Genomic DNA, 14,380 nt, shown 5'->3' with positions numbered 1-14,380 from the left:
TTAAAAATATACTTTCGGTAGCAAAAAATTTTTTTTATATATTTTTTCTTAGCACCGCAAAGCTGTTATAAATGTTTCCTTATTTGATCATTTTATAGACTGTGTTTCTTTCTGATTCGAATTGCTTTGTAAATTCATTTCTCTTGAATAATAAATTAATTGATCATGGTGAGGAAACACCTGTTTATAATGGACATCTCGTTAGTAATAACAGGATATAACTCAAACTGCATGGATAAAATCTATAAAGTGATGTTTATTTATAATACGTTTACGGTAAAAGAGGAATAAAACAACATAAAATAATTATACATCAGGGTGGAAAAAGTAAGTGTGCTTTATCGCTCCTTCCTGTCGTTAATTACTTTCCCTTAACACCAGGAGTGTTGATTCTTTACTTATTAGTGAGTAAAAAAAGCTTTCACGAAGAGTATAGCATATGCATTAGGACCATGAAGACAGGCTGCTCTGCTTCTCTCGTCATGTAATACATTTAGCAGTGCAGTGTGTAATTTTGGGGTGTGTGTGTGTGAGAGTGAGTGTGTGAGTGAGTGCAGTATGTGAAGGACTCTGCAGCACTAGAAGTATACAGGCCTGTGAGTTTGCCCAATTTGACAGTTTTGATCTCTCTCTCTCTCTCTCTCTCTCACACACACACACACACACACACACACACACACACACACACACACACACACACACACACACACACACACACACACACAGTGAGCTAGCTAAATGCTGTGTAAGGTTACAGACTCGCTGTTCATCAGCAATGCGCGCTCAGCCTGCAGTGATGAGCTTCTCCAGAAGGAGGCAGTGACTCTCTGTATCAACGTGTCCAAGCAGCAGCCCTGTCCTTCAGCACGTGTCAGCACTCTGCGCGTGCCCGTTTACGACGACCCCAACGAGGACCTGCACGCGCACTTCGATAGCTGCGCTGATGTCATACTCCGTGAAGCTGCGCGCGGCGGCCGAACGGTCGTCTACTGCAAAAATGGCCGCAGTCGCTCGGCCACAATATGCATCGCCTACCTCATGAAGCACCAGAGCTTGTCCTTAACCGAGGCGTATGAGGTAGACATCTGTAGGTCATGTTCATACTTTCCCTCCCGAGTCGATTCTTTTAGAAAGAACGAATCGGTTCTATTAAGTAAACCTCGTAGGATATGTGAGAAGTTTTTTTTTAATGATTGTTTTTATAGATATAGGCAGTGCAATAATCTAATCCTTTATCACTTCGGCTCTGTTCAGACTGTTTCGAATGTGTCTATTAGTAACGATGATGTGTCGGCTCTCTGACTCGTCTCATTTAGATGAACCACGAGAGCCGACACATTACCGTTACTAAAGGAGACAGTCGAAATACTTGAAAAGTCCTAACAGAGCCCACATGATAAAAAAAAGAAGATAAAATGAATCGCAGCTACAAAAATAAGAATAAAAGAAATAACTGCTCACATATGCGAGTCTTCTCATGTCTCATTGAATGAACCGTGAGAGCCGACTCTCTATTTGAGTCGTTTGGTCTTTCTTTATGCTGTAAGCAGTTTTTACTTTTCTACCTGTCTTGAATTGTGCCTCAACTATCTGTATTTCTGGTCTCTCATTTTAATTACTCCGCTATTTGTTTCATCAGGTGGTAAAAAAAGCTCGTTCAGTGGTGGAACCAAACCCAGGCTTTAGGGCCCAACTGGAGCGATACGAGCAGGAGCTAAAGACCAGGAGGTCAGAAAGCAGCAGTCTGAATATCTTGCCATCTTAAAACAAACAAACAACAAGCTCCACACCGAGGCTCCTGTTGATCTTATTCCAGCTAGTTAGCTGCTATGTAAATCAAAATCAATAAAAGACTACAGATTGTTCTCTTGAAAATCATACCCATTAATGACATGGATGTAACACAAACGCCTGCGGTTTAGACCCCTTTCACTTCAGCTACTAGTTCACGGAAGACGTATATCACAAAATAAATCTAATATCTCTTAAACGATGTGTAGTTCATTATGTCTTTATTTAATACATGGGTGAGGAACCAATGAGGCCCCATAGGAGTGGATATTGTGTGTAGTCAGTGATGTATATGAATCATAATTTTTGTACTTTTATTTAAACAGAACAAGATTTTTCTTGTTTGATTTTTCTTTGACTTGAAAGTCAAATCAGAGATAGTACAAAGACAGTGAGAAGCTTTTTTTTGTATACCAGAAATGGGCAGAAATGATAAATTGAATGGAAAAATCTAGATCAAATTAAAAAATCTTTTAGTTTTCTCTAACAAAGAATCACAGCCTGGTTTAATAATTTTAGACAATTTATCTGTAATCAGAACCAGGTTATATTTCCTCAGTAATCTGTGCAACTCATCATTGTCATGATACTTTTAAATGGCTTTCCTAATTAACTCCAAAGTAGAGATGACATTGATTTGATATTAAAGTCCGGGGGGTTGTTTGAACGATGTTTTAGACGATATGAAGGTCAGAGCCGGGACAATGGGATTCGATCACGGCTGCTTTTTCACAATATCGATCCACTCCAGATAGTTGGAGACTTTGGTGTAGATGCCCAGTTTGTCCGTGTGGCCACAGCCCTCACCCCAGGATACGAGGCCGATGAGGAACCACGTGTTGCGGTACAGCGTCATCATCGGGCCGCCGCTGTCTCCGCTGCACGCGTCCTTAATGCTCCCGATGCTGCCGGCGCACAGCACGTTCTCCGTCAGGTTGTTGGTCATGTGGTGCGCGCACTCGGATTGCTCCATCAGTGGCACTTTGATGTGTTTGAGATCCGGGCTGTATGGGATTGTCCCTTCTTTATCTGTGCCCCAGCCTGTCACCACCGTTATCGTGCCGTTGAGGTGGAGCACGCGCTCGGCCAGATCTTGACTCGGCAGACACGCAGGGACGATGTACGTGCTGAAGGTTACAGGTGATTCCAAGCGCAGCAGAGCTATGTCATTGTCTGCACTCAGGCTATTGTACTTTGGATGGGGGACGGTTTTCACCACAGGAACGGTGACCTCAGATCCTTCGAACTCGAAACGTTTGTAGTCACCTAAAGTTGATAATCTTTCAGTTAGAAAGTATTTGCATCCAACATTTGGCCATCCCATAATCACAAGACCAGTGTTCCATGACATCTTCACAAATGTAGACCAAGCTGTAGTTCTGACCAATCAATCAATCAATATACTTATTTGGCTTCATGTTAGTATTTTATAGATCACTGTCTGGTGAAAACAAACCAGTAAGTATAACTTAAAATGCCATTAAAGTCACCAAAGCTAGTAATCTAGCTAGCAAGCAATGGAGTGATAAGAAACCATGAAAGCTTCTTTATTTGTGTGGCTGCTGTGGGCTCGGTCAAGCGTAAAGGCAGTCATGGAGAGCAGACGGATGAGAGATTAGCTACATCTACTGTATGTCATTATTAACAACTGACCAAAAGCAAATTATCCACATAAAAAAAATCCTGACACAAACCCAGTCTGACGGCGAAGCGGTTGAATCCCTCGAGACAGTGAGCGGCAGTGAGAACCCAGACTTTGTCGATCAAGACGCCGCCGCACTGAAATTTTCCTCTGGAATTTAAAATAAGAGCCTGGGAAGGAAAGTAAATACAAATAGCACCATTTTGAATAGTGATCTCTCCATCGTAAACACGAATGAAGACATTTCTTTGGTGAGGTGTAGGCTGCATTTACTTCGAGAGGATCGACAAATTAGTTTGGTTAACAAAAAACACATCCTGAGTAGCTAAAATCTTAGCTTAAATAATAGCTAAAGAAAATTGTTAAGCTAAGCTGTAACAATAAAATAAAATAAAAAAAAATACCACAATCAATCCACAGTTTGGAAAAAATTCTTCTATGTGCAAGTAAACTTGTGGTAATAAGCCCCGCCTCCAAAGCAGAAGAGAATAGGCCACTGGTATGGACTCAAGTGTTTGGGCCTAATGTGGGTGATGCCTTAATTTAAAAAAATGTCCTTACTAAGGCATTCTTAATAGGTTAATTTCATTGAAAAAAAATTAACCAAGGGGGGCACTGTGACTTAGTGCTTAGCATGTTTGCCTCACACCTCCAGGGTTGGGGGTTCGATACCCGTGGCGTTTGCATGTTCTCCCCGTGCCTCGGGGGTTTCCTCCGGGTACTCCGGTTTCCTCCCCCGGTCCAAAGACATGCATGGTAGGTTGATTGACATCTCTGGAAAATTGTCCGTAGTGTGTGAGTGAATGAGAGTGTGTGTGTGCCCTGTGATGGGTTGGCACTCCTTCCAGGGTGTATCCTGCCTCGATGCCTGAGATTGGCACAGGCACCCCGTGACCCGAGAAGTTCGGATAAGCGGTAGAAAACGAATGAATGAATGAAATTGAACTAAATGGTCATTATGAAGCATCCATACCTGCCATGGACTCTCCCCCCTTTTTCCAACTTCTCCACCGACGAGCCAAGGCTGTAGACCCTCAGTGGGCTTCGATCTGTAAGACGACTTAGCGATCAGAATCTGTCCACAAGACTGCTGATCTGGAAATCAGCGACAAAAAACGTGACAATTTACCAACACATGGACAATATTAACAATATGGAGACCTGGAATGTTAAATTCATCCACAGCAAGAAAATCTGTGTCCTCACTTTTTGGAACGCACTGTTTGAAATCTTCATGGAGCGCGTATCCATTAATACAGCTGCAGTAGCGTCCGAGCTTGTCTTTCCTCACTTGGCAGTCATGATCACAGCCTCCATTGTCCACAGAGCAGTTCATATGTGCGCTATCTGAAGATCAAATCAGTCTCAGAATACACTCGTAAAGGAAAAATCCACCCCGAACGACTTGCGTAGCAATATTTATGATTCAGGATTAAGCCCTTGCTTCAGCTCTACCTTCTACTTAAAGAGTGATGTAGCGTCACTTTAGTGTGTTGACTCTTTTGCAGACGTTGTCTCGTCTGCTGTAACTCGGTGTGTAGCCACTTTGCATTCTGGGACGTTTGCACCGACATCTCAGCTACTTGTTTGGTGGATTTCTCACAGATATGATGTTTGAAATGTCTGATGAAGCTAAGTGTGAACCCTGACCTGACAGCACCACCCAACAAATTAGCACCAGAATTACTAAACCTATCAAAAATATAAGTCGTATGTTTCTGGGCGGATCTTTGCTAGACTATATTGATTTAAAGTACTTCTGTCTTTCAGATTCTTGTAGACAACACCCTGGTTTCCAAACTCCTGAAAAAGCTTTAGGTTTAGATGAAGATGCCACAGTTTACCTTAAATAAACCTGACACTCACCTTCATAAATGGACCAGAACCTTAACTGTAAGAGAAGAAGAGCAGACATGATCCAATGTTGCGTTGTGAAGGTGCACAGATCATAAAGAAGATTCGTAAGATGATAAAGAAGTGACTAACCGTAACCTCCTTGGTCTTGTAGATCTCTTTGGCCTCTTCGAAGTCACACCGCTCTTCCATACACTCTCGCTCCAACGATGGCGCCTTGAGCTCCTCCAGCATGGAATTGGCTCTTCTGGAGCGCAGAAGCATGTGAGCCTCTGGACTGCTGTAAAAAACTGAGACATACAGGAAAAAAAAATCATCAGCTTTATATCTATAGCGTCTGATTTCAAATCCTGGAATAGAGAGGAAACAATTTGAACATATTATATTATTTGAAAGTGAAAGTGATGTGATAAACGGCTAACTACGGTGACTCGTACTCAGAATTCGTTCTCTGCATTTAACCCATCCAAAGTGCACACACACAGCAGTGAACACACACACACTGTGAACACACACCCGGAGCAGTGGGCAGCCATTTAGAGTTGCACAAGCACAATTGCCAGATTTCAACAGGGTTGCCAGATTTCAGCTTTTCAGATTTTGTGAAGTACAAACATCCCAAACAAATAAGCCACTGGATTTTTTTTTCTGTCTGTTTGTTTTTGTAAGGCTTTGCATGTAATAACATCTAACAGTGGTGTAATAACATCTGTAATAACATCTAACATACGTCTGATTTATTTATAGATCCGACGCTAGAGATTTATACTGTAGATCTGACAAATAAATGAATAAAACAAAGATTAAAACGAATACAATATGAACAAAAAAAAAAAAAAACCCACAAATGTTTCAATATAAACACAGAATAAGATAATATTTTAAAGTGTTATTTATGTTTTTTTGACTAAAGGTTATTTTTTTGCATATGTATGTTTTGTATAATAAATTTTCAGGTCATACCTGACATACAAACAGTAGAAGAAGCCCAGAGGAAAATCAGTGAAAGGCAAAGAAAAATCGCCCTCCCCATGGTCACTGCGGACGTAACAAACATAACGGCATTTAAATCTACGTTAGAATTTATTATATTAATAATATTTCTACATCAACATTGCAGAAACACAGAGAACATATTAAACGTAACAGAACGAGTGTGGGATTGGAGTGGAGTGGGAACAAATTTCCTCTACATCTCCGTAGATATGTTTGATAATACAGATCCGAAAGTCTTACTACTGTAGATAGCAGATCTGAGCAAAAATCCAGAAAACCAGTCTTTGTTTCTTTCTCGCACGAGATCTAGATGGAGAAATAGAGGTGTCAGAAATCGTAGGTTAGAGCTGTAACTTTTTGTCGTCGTCTAAAAGCTGCTTCTTAATATTTCATCATCAGTTTCTAAGAAATCTCTGTCTAAGCACATAGACCCTCAGAGATTAAATATCCACACGCTTCTGAATGTAAATCCCAATAAATAATGAAGTAACCATTTTACTTACATGCTGAATAATAAAGATCAGGGATCTTGAAGGTTCTGTTTAAATTGTGTTAATGACTGACTAATGCGTGGACTGCGAGTCGGCTCCTGCCCTCTAACCCCTTGACAGAGAATTTCAGTGCTTTACACCCATTTGAGAAAGCCATGAAATGATAGCCGGGCTATAACATTGTCATAAAGTCTAAAGCACTATAAAGTGAAATTCAAAATCAAATTATAACATTGAATTTTTATTGTTTAGTTTATTTAGTAAAAGCAAATGTTTTTTCTGTGGTTTATTCAACAAGCCGATGTTATGGCATGTTAACGTTAAGGTTTGTTAAATTTATTTTAATTTTATTATTAATCTTATTTTGTTTTAATCATTAAATGATTCTAGATTAATTTCTTAGCCATTTTTTTCACTATATCACCCCAAGCATGTTTTTTTTAAGGATACAAATCTAACTTTAAACAATGAAGTGAATAAAATAACCCTGGTTACTAATAACTGATGTGTTGGTGTTACTGTGTTGGTCCTCAGTAGTTAATGATGGGAAACTGGATTAAACTCATTCATTCATTCATTCATTCATTCATTCTCTACCGCTTTATCCGAACTACCTCGGGTCACGGGGAGCATGTGCCTATCTCAGGCGTCATCGGGCATCGAGGCAGGATACACCCTGGACGGAGTGCCAACCCATCGCAGGACACACACACTCTCATTCACTCACACACTCACACACTACGGACAATTTTCCAGAGATGCCAATCAACCTACCATGCATGTCTTTGGACCAGGGGAGGAAACCGGAGTACCCGGAGGAAACCCCCAAGGCACGGGGAGAACATGCAAACTCCACACACACAAGGTGGAGGCAGGAATCGAACCCCCAACCCTGGAGGTGTGAGGCGAACGTGCTAACCACTAAGCCACCGAGGATTACAATTCATTACTGTTTTGTTTTTTTTAGAATAAAACCCAAAAGTATTTTAATGGAGAATATTTGTTAATTTGGTTTAAAAACACTGATTTTATTAGGAAAAAAAACAGTAGGTCATTTGGCTTGTAATGTTGTGTGAAGACGAGGGAGGCAAGCATGGACATGAGCGATCCAAGGGACTAAAGTCTTAATAATTCATAGTTGCACTGCCTGAGAGTCTAATTATTGTCCTCAAACAGCCACTTAACAAGGTTTCATGTCTATGCCTAACTAAAGACATAACTAAATCTGACATGATATGCAGATGAGAGTTGGACTGATGGGATTCGATCACGGATGATTCCTCACGCTATCGATCCACTCCAGATAGTTGGAGACTTTGGTGTAGATGCCCAGTTTGTCCGTGTGGCCACAGCCCTCGCCCCAGGATACGAGGCCGATGAGGAACCACGTGTTGCGGTACAGCGTCATCATCGGGCCGCCGCTGTCTCCCTTGCATGCGTCGTCGATGCTCCCGATGCTGCCGGCGCACAGTACGTTCTCCGTCAGGTTGTTGACCATGTGGTGCGCACACTCGGATTGGTCCATCAGTGGCACGTTGATGTGTTTGAGTTCTGTGCTGTATAATTCTGCGCCTTCGGTTTCTGTGCCCCAGCCTGTCACCACCGTCATTGTGCCGTTGAGGTGGAGCACGCGCTCGGCCAGATCTTGACTCGGCAGACACGCAGGGACGATGTACGTGCTGAATGTTACGGGCAACTTTAAGCGCATCAGAGCTATGTCGTTGGCCAGTGTTTCTCTATTGTATTTTGGATGGGGGATGATTTTCACCACGGAAACGGTGAACTCGGATCCTTCGAACTCGTAACGATTGTAGTCACCTAAAAGTGATTTTAATAAATAAAAAACAAAACAAAAAAAAACATGGATCAGTTCAAAGTGAGCGGCTGAGTATATCATGTCTTGGAGCAGGGAGGGGTAAGGGCCATGCTCAAAAGCCCAATGGTGCAGTTTGACCCCAATCCTCTGAGCAACAATCCAGAACCTTAGCCATTTGGGCCACAACTGCCCACAGTGAGCAGTAGTTTAAAAACTCATTAAGTTTATTAAGTGTGATAATGTATGCTGATGAGACAAGGCATGTTAGAGAGGGCAAGCAGACCACTATTCGGCAGGAGGAGAATTGGTGGGTAATGAGTGATGGGCTACACTTGCGGGAGGTTTACAGCGCGCTGCCGAATGGGTAACCATGGAAACAGGCTGCAGGAAACCACTCACATGGGCAGACACTCACTTATTACCTGCTCATTCTCCACACCTCCCTCTCTGCTTCACAGTCACTCTTAATCTACCACCAATGATCTAGCAACCTCTCTACCAAACACCTACTGTACAGGATACAGAATGGACTGCAGCAACTAACACTGTTGGAGAAAAAAGTGTTCCTCAAGGTTCCTTAGGGCTCTAACAAATTCCTAACGAATTGAAAACCCACTCGGGTTGTTGGATGGTCAATGCCTGCAAATGAATAAAACAAATGAACCATAAAACACAAACCCAGTCTGACAGCGAAGAGGCTGAATCTCTCGAGACAGTGAGCAGCAGTAAGAACCCAGACTTCATCAAGCAGGACGCCACCGCAGTGAAATTTTCCTTTGGAGTTCAATATAAGAGCCTGACGTGGAAACACGAATACAAACGAAAACATGTTGAAGAGCTCTGATGCAGTTTTAACGTGAATCAGAAACATAAACACTTGCAAAAAAAGGTGGAAGAAAACCTGAGATACTGAGCTGCCGCCCAAATCACAACTTATGAAATATCTAGAAATTTAAAAAAACATTATTTCCCTCCAAATTTCTACATTTTTTCCCTTCTTCTTTATACCTGCCAGGGACTCTCTCCCCTTTTTCCAACTTCACCCCCCATGATCCAAGGCTGTAGACCTTCAATGGGCTTCTGTCTGTAGATCGATTTAGCGAGCAGAATCTGTCCACAAGACTGCTGACCTGCAAGTCAGAAACAAACACATGGACAATATTAACAACATAGAGACCTGAAAGGTTAAACTATTCTACAGAAAGAACATCTGTTTGTCCTCACTTTTTGGAACGCACTGTTTGGAGTCTTCCTGGAGCACGTATCCATTAATACAGCTGCAGTAGCGTCCGAGCTTGTCCTTTATCTCGTGGCAGTTGTGGTCACAGCCTCCGTTGTCCACCGAGCAGTTGGTGTGTGAGCTAACTGAAGATCAAATCAGTCTCAGTATACCAGTGTTGTGCTAGTTACTAAGAAATAGTGACTAGTTACCGTTACTACTGTAGTTACTTCATTCAAAAATAACTCAATTACTTTGTTGATTACTTACACCAAAAAGTAATGCTTTACTGTTAAAGGTAACTTTTTAGTTACTTTTTTAAAGAACGTTCTTTAATGTTCCCTTTAATGGCCTTTTAGGCGTTATGGTCTATACAAACACAAAACTGTTTGTTGATCTGTCCCTGGCTAACAGTCTGGTTAAAATCCAGTCGCTGTTGTTTGGCTGGAGGGGCTTGAGTCACTCCGAGTGTGTCCACCGACACAGGGTTAGATTCTAGCTTCGTCGAGGCGTGTAGTTTCTACCTCCAGATTGGAGTTGTTGTTTATCGCAGTAGATAGGAGCTTTGAACTAGAAAGACACAGCTTACAGTACGTTTGACTAAAAGTTTTTTGTCTTTATGCTCAACTATAGTGCTATAATGAGCATATTTCCACTTTTAGAAACTTGTCTTGCTCTCACCTCGACTCGCCGTTACTGCCACACATACTACTGAATAAATGGAAGCATGCCCACAGTGCGGCGTCTTCGTGTTTACAGGTTTGGCATCCACCAATCCTACAATGTGTCGCTGCTGTAGGCTACACTTCAGCCTAATGCCTCTTTTCCACCAAAAAGAACCGGGTGCTGGTTCAAAGTTGGTTCCACTGTTGAACCTTCTAAGAACCGGTTTGCCTTTCCACCGGCTAGAGAGCCATCACAGCGCAGAGTGTGACGTCACTGTATACGTTTCACGTGTCCCAGCAACTTTAGCGCAGCAGCGGCAAACACAAACACAACAACAATGTCGGATGTTCCTTTACCGTTAATGCTCATGGCTTTGCGAACATACATTAGCATCCAAACGCGGCGAATAAAACGTGTACGTGCGGCTCCGTGTAATCTGTATAAATGGAGGTTGTAATCGATAAAGTACATAACGTTATTTTATCGTTAACACAGAAAAAAATTATCTAAAAAAAACTATCATGTGTGCCGATAATGTATCATATCGCGGTAAAGTAAAAGTGTATAAAACATTAGTATACTTAAGGTACATTTTCAGATGCGCTAACAGTAGCCCCGCCCACAGCCCCGGACACAAGCGGTTCTTAAGTCTAGACCAGCAACGTTTTGGTGCTACTTAAGAACCACTTTTCCTGGTTCAGAGCTGGTGCTTTGGCTGTCGAGACAGAAAGAACTGGTTCTAAATTAGGCTCCGAACCTGCACTCAAACTGCCTCGGTGGAAAAGGGGCATAAATTAACTCATTTAAAAAAGTAACAGACAAACGCACCATACTGTATGGTAACGGTAACAGAGTTACTTTATTTAAAAAGGAATGCGTTAGAGAATTAGTTACTGTCAAAAGTAACTGTGATACAGTAACGCGTTCTCACTTACTAGTAACGCATTACTGCCCAACACTGCAGAATACTGAGAATATCTTTAGTCCTTTAGCATGTCCAGCTCTCTCACCTTCTCAACTGTTAACATGGCTCAAACAGCAAGATCTAGCTTTCATGCTAACACCATCGTAGATTAATAACTAGGCATTGATGGATTTATCGTTATTTTCATGTATGCTGGAGATTTCCGTGTGGGAAAGGAAGCACTTGGTTGTTTATTTTTAGCTGCTTAATGGCGAAACCTTAACTCTGATGTTTGAGATTGTGCATTTTTTTTCTCCAGTTAAACTCCACTGGCACTGCACTAGCAATAATAATAATAAGAGCGAAAACACAGATCCAACAGACAAATAAGTTCCAGACTGGCTGAACACATGACAAATATTTTATTATGAACAGGATGTGGTGTTGCTTTCACATATGTACATGTGTACATATGTAGCTATGTACATATGTCATGTACATAGCTACAAGATTTTCCTGGAATTCAGACTCACCCAGCTGACAGTGTTTTCCTTCATAACCAGGGTTGCAGACGCAAACGTACTTCTGGAACTGATCCACACAAACTCCGTTCTCACAGGGATTTGGGATGCACTGGTTCCCATCTAGCACGTAATAAACGATAACACACGTAGGCAGATACAGTAGCACTGGAATTGGAAAAAATTGAATAAAACTGACACTCACCTGCATACACCGTCCAAAACGCTAGCTGTGGGATGAGGAGAACAGACATGATCACCGGGAGGCATTGTGAAGATCGACAGAAAAAGATGAAGAACTCACAGTCGACTCACAGTGGCCTCTCTGGTCTGGTAGATCTCTCTAGCTTCCTCGAAGTCACACCGCTCCTCGATACACTCTCGCTCCAAAGATGCAGGCTTGAGTTCTTCCAGAAAGCTGTACGCTCTTCTTGAACGCAGGAGCATGTGTGCTTGCGGAGGGCTATGAAAAACTGATTCATACTATTACAATCAGGAGAGTTATATTATTGTTGTTTTTTTCAGCAGTAGAAATCCATGATTTATGAGGCCTATTTGATAATCTAACCCTTTCCCTAACCCTAACCCTAACCATAACCGTAGTTTTTTATTTGTTTTCTAAAATAAATCTACCTGTATGACTGTTTTGTACTTCGTAGTATGCTGGGTTTTGTTTTGTAAGAAGGCATTTTACGTCACTTTACACCCACTTTACGTCGTGGTAATGAAACCCCTGGAATGCCAACAAAACTATACCTACCTTGTTGTTGTGTTTTCGGATTTGTTAATGTGTTTTGCACTTCTTGGCCACTGTACTTCTGGCTATTAATCGCTAAGAAACTAGCCTTGCTTCCTATTTTAATGCGAGTTGTATTATTATTATTATTATTATTATTATTATTATTATTATTATCAGAATTGTAGATTGCTATCAACGAGGCAGAAAATCAATCAAGAATTTCTTGTTCGTGGTGTTAAAATGGACGTTACAGGTTATGTGCAAATAGACAAAATGGTAATTTTATAGATAGTCCTAGTTTTATTTTCATTATATTACAAATGACGGCATATCGTCTGTGCTCAGTTTTTTGTCCTCAATGTTTTTTCCACAGCATGCGACCTGATGAGGTTCTTTATAAGTTGATAAAAATGCTTTTGTATTGCTTATATTCCCCAAGGGTGTCAATACTTTTGTACACACATGTAGAGAAGAGCTTCTTAGCAATTCCTGAGCTACGCAGATTTTTTTTTTTAATTTTGTAAAATACCTGTATTTAATGAAACAAAAGAGACAAAAGATTTTCAGGTCATACCTGACATACAGCCAGCAGGTAAAGCCCAGAGGAAGATCAACACAAAGCAGAGGAAAAGTGTCTTCGCCATGGTCACTACGGACGTAACGGACACAACAGGAACCCGAATCCTCATTATTATTTATTTAATTAATAATGATCTTATAACGGCCATGAAAGAACATCTTACAAATACTTGCGTACTTACAAGTAAATATGTGTTTCCTCTGTTTCCTCCTCGGAGAAGATCTATGTGAACAAAAATGTTTCAGAAATGACAGAAAAATTGAATGGTGTCCCTGACCTGGAAGTCTATGATCAGGTTTCCATCATTTATACCGAAACAAATATGAAGGAACATCTGAACGTAAATCCAAATAAACAATCAGCCATTTTACTTACATGAACATTTACTGAATAATAAAGAGCAGGGATGGTGGAGGTTCTGTTTAAATTGTGTTAATGACTGACAAATGTGCTTACACAGAGTCTGCTCCTGTCCTCTAACCTCTGGACAGCTCGCATTCAGAAATCTAAACCACTGGAGTGTAGTCTAAACACAAGAGGTCAGATCTAATCAAATCATTGATAGTGTTGTGTTTAAAAATGTGCATTTGGGTTCATTTTCTGCCTGCTAGTGACTTCTGGCTAAATTTGTAGCTAATTAACAGAACTCTAATAAATGAATCTTTTTGGATCAACATGCGAGGAACTCGTATTTAGCTTAACGGCTAAACGGGAGCGATTTCATCTTTAAAACCTCAAAAATGATGAATTCTAACAGTACAAAATATCGCAATTATTCAAACAGTATGTGTGGATTTGTGTCACCTGATTGGTTGACAATCCGCTCGTTTTAATACATTAGCATTTCTATAGTAACGAGCCAACAGAAGTGAGCAGCAAACACTCCGTATAAGACACCTAAGACTATTTATAGACATGTTCACATTGTTCGATCCTTGATATGGTGACGTTTGGCTTGCTACACAAGAAAACCTGCTTGACAGAAAAGTTTCTAGATGTTCGTTTGCTTGATTTGAATAAAAGAAGCATCCGGAGGCAACGATATGTCAATGAAATAATATTTTCATCTCATCCTTTTCTGATACGCTGGGCCTGATACCGTCATCCTCCAAAACTTGGGGTAGCTAAAGGTAGAGGTAAAGATTCTCCAAAAGGTGCTGG

General features: G+C 41.1%; 3 protein-coding genes across 7 annotated transcripts; 1 reads left to right on the top strand and 2 right to left on the bottom strand.

The window, feature by feature from the left end:
• The first annotated feature begins 200 nt into the window (after positions 1–200).
• dusp28 (dual specificity phosphatase 28) lies at positions 201–1,993 on the top strand. Of its 5 annotated transcripts, none has more exons than XM_027158177.2 (3): positions 201–327; positions 727–1,087; positions 1,640–1,993. In XM_027158177.2, exons 2-3 carry the CDS (start codon positions 739–741, stop codon positions 1,684–1,686), a joined length of 396 nt encoding a protein of 131 aa, XP_027013978.1. In that variant the 5' UTR covers positions 201–327; positions 727–738; the 3' UTR covers positions 1,687–1,993. The 5 variants fall into 5 exon arrangements, with proteins under 5 accessions (XP_027013978.1, XP_027013976.1, XP_047662095.1 ...); XM_027158175.2 differs by having other exon boundaries at positions 203–327; positions 727–1,077; XM_047806139.1 differs by having other exon boundaries at positions 221–327; positions 735–1,077.
• Positions 1,994–2,091: 98 nt separating this feature from the next.
• LOC113650091 (vitamin K-dependent protein C-like) lies at positions 2,092–6,881 on the bottom strand. The gene is made up of 9 exons (XM_027158171.2): positions 6,787–6,881; positions 6,524–6,589; positions 6,251–6,325; positions 5,420–5,577; positions 5,300–5,324; positions 4,640–4,780; positions 4,407–4,528; positions 3,486–3,603; positions 2,092–3,057 (listed from the first exon to the last, which is right to left on the bottom strand). Coding segments are annotated over exons 2-9 (1,191 nt in total). The 5' UTR covers positions 6,525–6,589; positions 6,787–6,881; the 3' UTR covers positions 2,092–2,506.
• An 896-nt stretch (positions 6,882–7,777) lies between these two features.
• LOC113650101 (vitamin K-dependent protein C-like) lies at positions 7,778–13,713 on the bottom strand. Its single transcript, XM_027158188.2, has 10 exons — positions 13,595–13,713; positions 13,401–13,441; positions 13,214–13,288; positions 12,216–12,373; positions 12,106–12,130; positions 11,913–12,023; positions 9,815–9,955; positions 9,599–9,720; positions 9,269–9,386; positions 7,778–8,592 (listed from the first exon to the last, which is right to left on the bottom strand). The coding sequence occupies exons 1-10, from the start codon at positions 13,600–13,602 to the stop codon at positions 8,042–8,044; spliced, it is 1,350 nt and encodes a 449-aa protein (XP_027013989.1). The 5' UTR covers positions 13,603–13,713; the 3' UTR covers positions 7,778–8,041.
• Positions 13,714–14,380: the final 667 nt, after the last annotated feature.

This window comes from Tachysurus fulvidraco, chromosome 22, assembly GCF_022655615.1.
Source record: "Tachysurus fulvidraco isolate hzauxx_2018 chromosome 22, HZAU_PFXX_2.0, whole genome shotgun sequence".
In the NCBI taxonomy this organism is placed as follows: domain Eukaryota; kingdom Metazoa; phylum Chordata; class Actinopteri; order Siluriformes; family Bagridae; genus Tachysurus; species Tachysurus fulvidraco.
This window is presented reverse-complemented; position numbering and strand designations above follow the sequence as displayed.